The sequence below is a fragment of the Lagopus leucura genome, unplaced genomic scaffold (genome assembly GCF_019238085.1).
Source record: "Lagopus leucura isolate 7727_CA_CO unplaced genomic scaffold, USGS_WTPT01 Super-Scaffold_100043, whole genome shotgun sequence".
Lineage (NCBI taxonomy): Eukaryota > Metazoa > Chordata > Aves > Galliformes > Phasianidae > Lagopus > Lagopus leucura.
The window spans coordinates 2,754,938-2,765,181 of record NW_024962290.1 but is presented as its reverse complement, the minus strand read 5'-3'; the positions used below and the strand labels follow the sequence as shown (position 1 = coordinate 2,765,181).

At 51.0% G+C, this 10,244-nt stretch overlaps 1 protein-coding gene across 1 annotated transcript; it reads right to left on the bottom strand.

Moving 5' to 3' along the window:
- Window positions 1–7,454: 7,454 nt before the first annotated feature.
- IL10 (interleukin 10) lies at window positions 7,455–10,047 on the bottom strand. Its single transcript, XM_042884372.1, has 5 exons — window positions 9,855–10,047; window positions 8,901–8,963; window positions 8,518–8,670; window positions 8,101–8,166; window positions 7,455–7,891 (listed from the first exon to the last, which is right to left on the bottom strand). The coding sequence occupies exons 1-5, from the start codon at window positions 10,005–10,007 to the stop codon at window positions 7,799–7,801; spliced, it is 528 nt and encodes a 175-aa protein (XP_042740306.1). The 5' UTR covers window positions 10,008–10,047; the 3' UTR covers window positions 7,455–7,798.
- Between the last annotated feature and the right edge of the window lie 197 nt (window positions 10,048–10,244).

The window sequence follows — 10,244 nt, the reverse complement described above, 5'->3', positions numbered from 1 at the left end:
TTATCAGCACCCCCCATGTTGCCCTCCTTGTGCTTCTGGAGGTGGAGATGCTGCTGTGCTGCTCCCAGAGGTGCCACTGCGGGCTGCTGTCGTGCAGCTGTGCAGGAAGGACAAGCGTCAGATCCCACAAAGGTGCAAGAAGGAGTTCTGGCAACCTCCTTCCGTCATCTTTGCAAGAGCCAAGAGGGGAGGAGTCATTCTAACTGCCAAGTTCCAAAACAGTGAGCTCATAGCTGCTGTTTGCACAGCGCAGCTCTCCCCACGGAGCGGAAATGTGGACTGTACAAACATGCACTGCACCCAGAGGTGTGAAGCACAGTAGATCAGCTTTGGGCTCAGCCCACAGCGGCCGTTAGTGCTCAGGCTTGCGTAGGTTCAACGTTTTGGAAAGAAGTTCTTTATAAACGAACGTAATCCCGGAGATAAAACCCCAGTGAGGGGTGGGAGGTTGGCATTTTCTTTATTGCTCTTCCTGCCCTTCCCTGCAGATCGCTCTGGAGGGGCCCTGTGCACCCTGACTCCTTTTTTCTGTCACCGCTTTCTGTCTGGTGAGGTGGATGAAACCAGAGCTGTGTCTTTTCTGTAAAGATCCTGATACTAAAAGGAATAGTGGGGTTGGTGTGGGCGGCGGGCGAGAGCGGGGACTTACTCACACGGGGCCATATTTTGTCACCTTGGGTTCGAAAGCAAAATTTTGAGTCAGATTTGTTCACAAAGTACTAGAAGTGAATAGAGTGAGGAGGATAGGAGAGGGCGACCGCGAGCTGGGGAGATGCATGATAGTGTTTTCTATTATACCTGGGGAGAGCATCCTCTCTGAGAGCTGATGGGGCTGATGGACTCAATCGTGGGAGGAGGTGCTCCTGCTCTCCTGCTTTTCACAGGGGAAACCTTTGAAGCCCTGAGTGAAGCAGGGACAGCAGGAAGCCAATCTGTGTGAAAATGTTCATTCGCTCCTTGTAGAGGTGAATACCAGCACCGTGCCCCCGTGCTGATGTCACCCAGTTCACCCTAAACTTTGCTTGACCCTAACAGCAGGCAGAGGTGGCTGGTAGGCACTGGAGGCTGGGGATGAGGTAAGTGCTGTATCCCACCCTCGGAAGTTGCATCAGTGACAGCGTGCAGCTCTGAGTTGCACGGCCCCAGTGCGCCTTCCCTCAGAACCTCCTCTCCCATTGCTCTTCATCATTCTAAGAACCTGCGGTTGGATTCTGCTCTCACGTTCCTCCTCCACGCCGCTCTCCCATTGCTCTGAGCCCATCCTCAGCGCTGCTGTTAAAATAACATCTGCATCGTATTCAACCTTTGACCAACCTCACCCATCACGTCATCCCCGTATGTGTGTGCTGTGACGTCGGTGCCCAACGCTTCACATAAACTCGAGGGCCCGTCCGTGTTATGTGCTGACTCTAAAGGAACATGTGAAAGATTCACCACAATTCTTCAATGCTCCGTAGGAAAATGAGACCCACCTTGTTATTTTTGGTAGCAAACTTCCTGCTAAGAAGCAGCAAACACATTTTTCTCTCTCTTGCAGGGGATCGGTGCTGATCAAAAACCTGGCGCAGCTCCAGGGGGACCGTCAGCATTTGCTGCTACCTGAGAGATGAATCACGGAGATTTCATTTCCTCGTTCATGATGAGCAAAATGCCTGCAGCTCTTGCAAGGGCACAGATGAGGCCTGGGCTGCTCGGGGCATAGCACGATGTGTCCATCTCCTGGGGTGTTGATCAATACTGGGCAGCCCCGGAGGGACGAGCTGTGCTGGGGATGTGCAGACAGGAAGGTGCGTTGTGCAATGGGCAGCAATCAGAGCAGCCCTGAGCACCGTGCACCCTTGGCTATCTGTTTGTGCCTGCAGTTTGCTAATGACAAGGGTTATGAGTTTTCCCATGTGTGCGCTATTGTAAGCTGTTCTCAGTGCAGTGGAAGCTAGCCACAGTCTTCTGTTGGCTGAGCAGGCTTTGCCTTCGTTGCATTTCTGCTCTGTTGGTCCTCAGGTGTGCTCTGCACAAGGCTCAGGTTTTGCTTCTGTGGTGTTTCAGAGCTGTGCTGGGATTCCTTGCAGCAATGTTTGGAGCTGCCCCAAAACGGCCCCAGTGGCAGGATGGAGCTTGGCCATTTCTCCTGGTCTGGGGCCACTTCATAGGCTCGTGCACTGGTGTGGCTGAGTTGCCAATTAGGCTTTCTTGAGTGTTTTAATTAAAACACCAGGCATCAGTCTTGCTTGACCCTATGGTTAGGTGGGTCCTGCTGAGTGCTTGCTAAATTTGAATGTAAAATCAGAGAGACTTTGGACAGCACTCATTAGGATGATGATGACTGATGAACTCAGCTGTAAAAACAGGCTGTGCAGGAGCACCAATCCACGTTTATTTTGCTGGCAGAATGGGGCTCTCCAGCAGTTGCCCTGTTATATTAAAGCAATCTGGATGCTTCCCTAGCTGGGAAGGCAGAGGAGTTCCTCATTTCTCTGCAATCCCTGGTGACTGCTGAAGCCAGCACAGAGCTGTCAGTGTGTTATGGATAGAGTGTGAGGGCTCTGCTGGTCACAGGAGCTGGGCTCAGCATTGCAAAAGTGAGAAACTGAAGTTCCATCTCAGGGAAAAAGAAATTTAGCATTACTGCCAGGAATTGAACCTTGCAGCCCTGCCTTGACCCCCTGGATTGAATGGAGCAAAGATGTTGTTGCTTCAGGGTGTGATGAAATGGTGGAGAGACCCTGCAAGAGGCAGGAGCACAGAAAGCAGAGATGTGAGGTGAGAGCTGGCTGGTGTGTGTCATTGCATTGCCATCCCTGTCCAGTGGAGACCTCCATCTCTTTAATCAGAAAGCCCAGTACTTGGATTGAACATCCTGGTGTGGCCAATGCAATGATTTCCCTTCCTCCTTCCATATCACTGTACAGTGGGGCGAGTCTTTGTTAGAGCTGTGCTCAGCCCCTTTCACAAATTAATAGGTGGCATAGGATGAAAAAACATCACAGGGATCACACATCTCAGTCCTGCAAACCCCCAGGGCTCAGTTCCAGCACAGGGAGCCGAGCCCTCGGGATACATCAGGATGGAGTGATTGAGAGAATAAAGAGGAAAGCAAACGGCGGCTGTTCCTGTTGGGTCCCCGAGCTGAGGGCAAGCCGCCATGAGTCATCATGAAACCATCTGCGTGTCGAGGAGACACACGGGGCTCAGTGCAGCCCGACACACTCGCATGGGAAGGAGCTTCGCCTAAAACCGGCGGCTTGATGAGAACCACTGCCCCCCGCAGGGCCCTGAGCTGCTGCAGGGGCAATGGGAGGAATCGCTTTGCTTTGCACATCCCACTGTCCAACCCTGGTGCTTTGCACATCCCATCGCCCAGCCCTGGGGTAGCAGCTGCAGATGTAATGGGAGGAATGGCTTTGCACATCCCCTAGCCCCTCATACCCATTGGTTTTGCTCGTGATGCTCCTTCTGCTGTGCTTGGTTTCTGGGACAGCTGCAGTAGGGCTGCTTTCCTGGGCTTGGATCTGTGCTGGAAAAAGAGACAGAGTGCTCAGCTCTGCTCTGTAACACTTCAGCATTGTCAGTAACTATTAAAGGCAGTGCAACAGGGTGGAAATGGGCAGGTAGAGGGCTTTAGCAGCACTTTTGTAGGGATGTTTTGATATATGTTGAGCCCTTTCTTTTTTTCTATTTGCCTTGCATCTTGCTACGCTCTTCAGAAAGAAAGGAGTTGGTGATAGGAACCTGCAAAGCACCGATTTCAGTCACATGGGGCTAAAATCTAGGGCACAGAGAGGCATTAGCATGGCCCAAAAAGTTTAAAAAAACCCCATTAAATAACAAGTGTTAACTGTAACCACAACTGAAATCGGGAGAGTTCCAAAAGCTTTTGCAGTTTTGATTTTGTCTTTTTGGTGCTTCGGTACCCTCATGGCACTGAAATTTGGGTCCCCATCCTGTGTGGCCATTTGAAATGGTGCTGATGCCCAAAGGCACGCTTCCTCCCTGTTAGCAGAAGAGTGGCTTTCAGGAAAGGTTCCAAAGAGGATAAGATGGAAAAAAAAAACAGAAGGAATTTCTGCTCCAGTCATGGGCAATCTGATGCATTTCCTTGGTGTGTTCCCCGTTTGAAGTGTTATTTGCTTATGGAGTAGGGAAAAGCTAATGCTTGGGTATCCCAAAGTCCTCTGGAGTTTGTGTGCTCGCATGTGAGCGATGGAACTGAAGCAGTGGTGCAACCACGACCGTTTCAGCTGTGCAAACCCTGCATGGATGCTCTCCCTCTCTTCTCTCTGTGCTCTCCTCAAATCCAGGTGTCTTTCTGATGTAGAAGGGAAGGGATGGAGCGGCCACCCTCATGGCAGCACCTCATAGAACTGCTGGTGCCCACAGCAGTGATTCACCCGCACAGCTCGCCTGTTTCACCATTAAATCATCTGACACTGGGGTTGTGCAAGCCTGGACTTTGCTGGTTGTCCCTATCCCTGCTTCCGTGCCTCAGTGTGTGCCCTTGTGCTCGAAGCATGGGCTGCTTTGCTGGGCTTTTAGGGAGGAAAATAAAGATTAGGAGCATGTTCTTGGCTTTGCTGTTGGAAGGAAGCCCTGTTGGTGGGTCGCAGTGGGAGCTGGGTGCAGCATTGGCTGCATGGTGGCAGCTCAGGTCAACTGCTCTGCTGAGTCTGTGTTCTGGTTGGTTCCTCAAGTCCTGCATTGCTTCACCCTGTGGGAGCTGAGGCTCTGGTGAACATCATCCTCCAATTCTTTTCCCATAGGGTTTAATGGTTATTTCTACTGTTTTAACTCCTACATGGTTTGTCAGCGTGCAACCAATACCAGACTGCAATCTTTGCAGCAGCACGGCTGCCTGGCTGGAAGAGGTCATGCAGTGGGGATGGGGCTCAAGGAGCCCTCAGGCAGTGGGGTTTTGCTCTCAGGAAAAAAAGAAAAGAGATACCCAGTGAGGAAACCATTTGCTTCCGTGGGATAAGAAATAAAACCAACAAACCAAACAAGCAGAAAACCACCGCCTGTGAGAGATGTGACAGTCCCACGCTGTTACTGTAACACCCAGACAGACTGAGATTGGCAGGTACTACATCAGCACTACGTGGTGTGGGATAATGAATGCAGCACCGCAGCCAGAATACGGCACAGCACATCTTGGGGGGCACGAGCAGCTGCAATGCCAAAGCCCTGCTATATAGAATACACATTCTGTTGTATTTCTCCATAAGGGCTGATGTTTGAGGTGTGTGCTGGTGGGTTTGGGGCACCCAGTGGGCTGCAACCTGTCCTGATGCATGCAGCACATGTAGGGGCAGGATGCAGCCTGCATGGTGCATGTGCCACGTTCTGCTTTGAGGTGGGTGTGAGTCACAGCTGTGACTTGGGATGGTCCTGCTGTGTCACATTGCATGCTGCTGTTTATTCTTCCTCCTTTTTTTTTTTTGTCCAGCAGTGGGAGAGACTGCTGTGGATAGGGATGGCCAGAGGGCACAGCCAGAAGTGACTCACAGCATTGCTCCTCTGCTGGCACTGTCATCGTCAGTGAGGGATTCTGGCTTTGGTTGCCCAGACAACATCTGCAGGGATTTCCAGAGCCTCCTTCTAAAAACTCCTTGGGGATGAGACATGCACAGTCACAGGTTTGTGTGTTTCATCCACCAGGTCAGCATCCCGTCTCAGATATCCCTGTGTTTTGGTGACAAAACAGCACAGACACACAGCCTGCACGCAGCCCCAGCCCTTGGGTGTCACAGCTGTGCTCTGTGTCCTGCATCGAGCTGCTCCAGCAGCTCAGGTAACTGGAAACCTTCCTGCTCTGTACAGTACGAGGCATCCCATCCGCTTCCTTCCTGTGGTTATTTCAGCAGAGTGACTGAGCTTAACTGAAAAACTCACCGCCAAGCTGACTCAGCCTTTTCCCTAGGCAGGGGCAGGTGCTGAGCTCCTTGGGCTCCTGCCTGGAACTGCTGTGTGCCCAGGGGAGACAAGTCGTGTGGAAGGGGTGAAATTGCAGAGGTGGATATTGGCTGGTGTTGGCGTGGGGTGGAGGTGGTATCTCCTGTCTGACCTGGGCTCAAGGCCTCGTCCTGATGGAGAGCAAAGTGAAGCCGTAGGATCATTGAGTTGGAAAAGGCTGTAGGACGGCCAGGTTCAACCCCACCCCATCCATACTCTGCACACTGACTGCATCCCTCATTGCCACCTATGGACTGCATGGAGCAGAGTTTCTCTGCCATAACACAGTGGCAAAGGGGTTTGTCCCAGTGAATATTTCATTGGAAACTTGCATTTAAATGTGAGTCCCCTGTGTCTTCTTGCTTCTCTGATCATTAATGCATGCCATGAGTCCTTGGTGATCCTCCCTGCATGCACCCTTTCCCCATTGCCTCCATACATTGGTGATGCTGTACAGCCAGCTTAACAGCTTGGAAGAACAGAGGAGAGCCTTTGTTTGCCACAAGGTCTTTATTAGCAAAAATAATATCTTTCTTTCCATGCAAATTGATGGTGCATCCCACACAGTGACAGCAGCTGGGGCTGTGCCCACTTCCAGTGAGGATCCAGCAGTGCCCTGAGCCAACGGCACTGCACTGGGAATGCTTCCCATGGGGATGCCCTTCCATCTCCATGCGCACCAAAACAGAACAAATCACATATAAATAGTCACTTTTCAGCAGTAATTTACAAAGTACAGGAAAGCAAACAGCAAACTGGCTGCGTTTCATCGTCCTGGTGCACAAACACTTCTAAATATTAGAAGCAAATGCCCTCCAGGTCTTGGGATGTTCCTCCAACTCCTCTTGCAAATTAGAAACGAAACCAAGTATTGCCAGTGCTGCATGCGGCTCTATGGATTTGAATACAAATTACTCAACCCACCTTAAAATGGTGGTGAATTAAATATCCTCTAGCTTCTAAAAGTTAAAATATATATATATATATTAAACACTAAATAAAACTCAACCAAAGACTGAAAACTACCTGAGTTAATTCTTCAAAGTGCAGAGTGTCCAACCCAGCAGCTCTGGAAGCCAGTCGACAGCGGCCTCTAAATCAAGTTCTATTAGAACCAACTGCTTAATTCCTACCATTAATTCTCTTTGACCTGGAACATCATACAGGCTGGGGGAAATAGCCAGGGTTAATTGAGCTATTGCTGAGGCAGTCACGAATTGTTTGCTCTCCTCCACACGGCTTTCCATGCAAAGCAGGAGAAAACCAACCTGCTTTCTGTTATTTCTGGTCGTTTTGCTCAGTGCAAGGCCGTGTGATAATTCTGAATGTCTCAGTGCCCAATTGCAAGGGCAAAACCAGAGATGGGGACGTGGCTACGGAAAGAAAGAGCTGATTGCTTAAATAAATCATAGCTGCAAAGAAGAGGAGCAGAGGGCTCAGCTGGTGTTTGCAGTTGGGCTTTGCTGAGCCCTGAGCTGGGTTTGCTGCTGCCCAACGACTGTGCTCAGAGCAATTGCATTCAGGGTGAACTCGGCTCATTCCCCAGAGGGATGGGAGCTCTGAAGCGACAAATACCACAGCGCTATCATAAATGGTACAAAGCACTGACCAATAAATAGTTCACAAACCAATAACACAACGTTGTAAACAATAAATAGTTCACAAACCAAAACACACTGAGAAAAAAAGAAATAAATATTAAATTCATTTGGAAGGGAAAAAAAAACAACAACCACTTAAATAGAAAACTGAACGTCAAGCTGCCACTGAGCTGTAAGCCTTGGGCTGAACCCCAGCACAGCACGGCGTGCTTCGTAACACCAAGGGTTGGGCTGAGAGCAGCCGCGTGCGCTCACTTCCTCCTCCTCATCAGCAGGTACTCCTCGATGTAGTTGATGAAGATGTCGAACTCCCCCATGGCTTTGTAGATCCCGTTCTCATCCATCTGCAGGTGAAAGGCAGCCCGTGATTCATCGGCTGCACGCGCGGTGCAGAATCCCCAGCTGTGCTCTGCTTCCACCGAAACCTCCGCTCTCTCCCCACCCACTGAAGGAACGCAGCGGCTGCTCTGAGCTGAGCTGCGCTGCGTCGGCACAACTTTGGCACCCTCTGAGTGCGTGGATCCAGCAGCAAAACCGCCCTGCAGGCACCCACCTTCTCGAACGTCTCCTTGATCTGCTTGATGGCTTTGCTCCTCTTCTCGCAGGTGAAGAAGCGGTGCTGCAGAGGTGAGAGGCGGTGCGTTAACTCAGGGCTGTTCCTTCCTGCTGCTCCTGGGGTGACTCAGCCCATGCTGCGTGGTCACGGCAGCTCCAGCAGTGAGGATGCCAGTGCATGCAGGTAAGGGCTGCGTTCCCCACCCTCTCCCCCTATGCTCTGTTAGACTGCATCAAATGGTGCTCTGAGCATCCTCCCTGTTGCTCTGATTATCAGGTATAGAGAAGGGCAAGGAGAAATGCCACCCCAATGGGGTTTTGCTTGTTCTAATTGCTCTGCCCCCCTGGCTCCTGGCCCCATCTCTCTTTCCCAGGAAGACCCAGGGACCATTCCTGCAGTACAGAGCCCACTCACACAGCGCCTCATCGTTGTCTTCAGGTTCAGCAGCATGCTGCCCAGGTCGCCCATGCTCTGCTGGTGGCTGGTGCTGGTCTTCATGGCACGGGGCAGAACCTCATCTGTGTAGAAGCGCAGCATCTCTGACACTGACTGGCAGCCAAAGTTCCCCTGGAGGGGAGGAGAGAGTAAGCTGATGGCAATGCTTTTGCAATCTGAACCCCAGCAACACTGCTCAGAGGCTGGGGATGAGTGTGCATCAGCCCTGCTGCAGGCACCTTGCTGGAAGGAGGGTCCATGGGCTGCATGTGACAGTGGGAAATATCCCGAATTAGGATCATTTTCCTTTGGTGGAAGGATGCAGAAGGGCAGTGGACTTGCACTGAAATAGTAATCCTTACCTTAAATTCATCCAGCAGTTCAGAGCTGAGCAGTTGGATGTTAAGTTCATCGTCTCTGGATTGCTGTAGGAGAATGCAATAGAAGAAGTGCTTTATGCAGGCAGCTGTGTTTTCCTCTTTGCCTCACTGGAGGACTGCTCTGCCTGCTTGCATTTATGCTTTAACCCCACTGCTGGCATCCCTTGAGTCCCCTTTTGCAGGGGCTATCTGTTCCTCCAACTCCTGAGCCCAGGCTGAGCTGATGCTGCGCAGAGCATCACCCCATGGCACCAAAGTGCTCAACAGCTTTTCTGAGAGGTAAGAAACTTTCATTCCTGATATTAATTGAAAGACTTGCAGCAGGCTTGAAGTCTTAAATCCCACTGATCGTGTTAATTTAATAATTAAACAAGCCATGCCACTCATCTGGCTTTTAATCCAGAGAGTTATGTTCCTGTATTGCTAAAGCATGCTGGCAATAGCTGAAGGAGGAACCCTGGGGTGAGCACCCATCCCTGCAGCCCCGCAGCACCAGCGGGTGCTCAGTGCTGCTCTGTATGCAAAGCACTGAGATTTGTCACAAGGCAATCACTCAGGCTTCTGTGGCTCTGTCAGAGAAAGTCTGTAGCAAAAGGTTTCCCTTTTCAGACAGTGCTGGCTTCAGTGAGGCCGGAGCTCATTGCCCTGAAGAATTTAATCCCTTGCTGCTAAGTCAGTGCATGATTTGCTCTGCAACTTTTAGGGGGAAGTCTGCACAATAAGGCTTGCATTATGAAATCTCTCGAGTTCATTATAACTAAAACCAGGAAGAAAAGCCTTTTGTGTTATCTCTCAGCAAGCAGCGAAACCAGAGGGCAGCCCATAGCGCAGCACACGGCCAAATCTCTTCTGCCCAGAGCAACCTGCTGTCCCCTCATCCAAACCACTCAACTCTGCAAAATAACCCCACGAAACAGAAGGAGGTGTCATACTTACAAAATAGTCCTTGATTTCCTCAAACTTCACTCTCAGCTCCCGCAGCCGGACGGGCAGCAGCTCGGAGGAGTGCGGGCAGCTGGGCTCCAAGCAGTGGGCAGGCAGGGTGCAAGCAGCCAGCAGCAGCAGCAGGGCCTGGCAGCACGTCTGCATCCTGGGGTGTTTATTCTGCTGCTGCCCTTGGTTGGGTGCCACTGGAGGGCAAAGCACAGCTCTGCAGGCTTCACCTTGATGGAGCCCCTCATTTATACTCTCAAAGCATCTCAGTTTCCTTTCCCCGCTTCCTGACGAGTGATATTAAGGGTATAAGTCACTCACTCAATAAACCCAAATGTCACTTGGGTTTCCCGTCAACTTTGGGTTTCCTGTTCTCTTGACCCCCCTCCCCTC

Coding starts and splice junctions, on each gene's coding strand:
- IL10 (XM_042884372.1), bottom strand. CDS start 10,007: ATGCAGACGTGCTGCCAGGCCCTGCTGCTGCTGCTGGCTGCTTGCACC. Junction 8,964..9,854: donor AGGAAATCAAGGACTATTTT/GTAAGTATGACA, acceptor ATTCTCCTACAG/CAATCCAGAGACGATGAACT. Junction 8,167..8,517: donor AGACAACGATGAGGCGCTGT/GTGAGTGGGCTC, acceptor TCACCTCTGCAG/CACCGCTTCTTCACCTGCGA.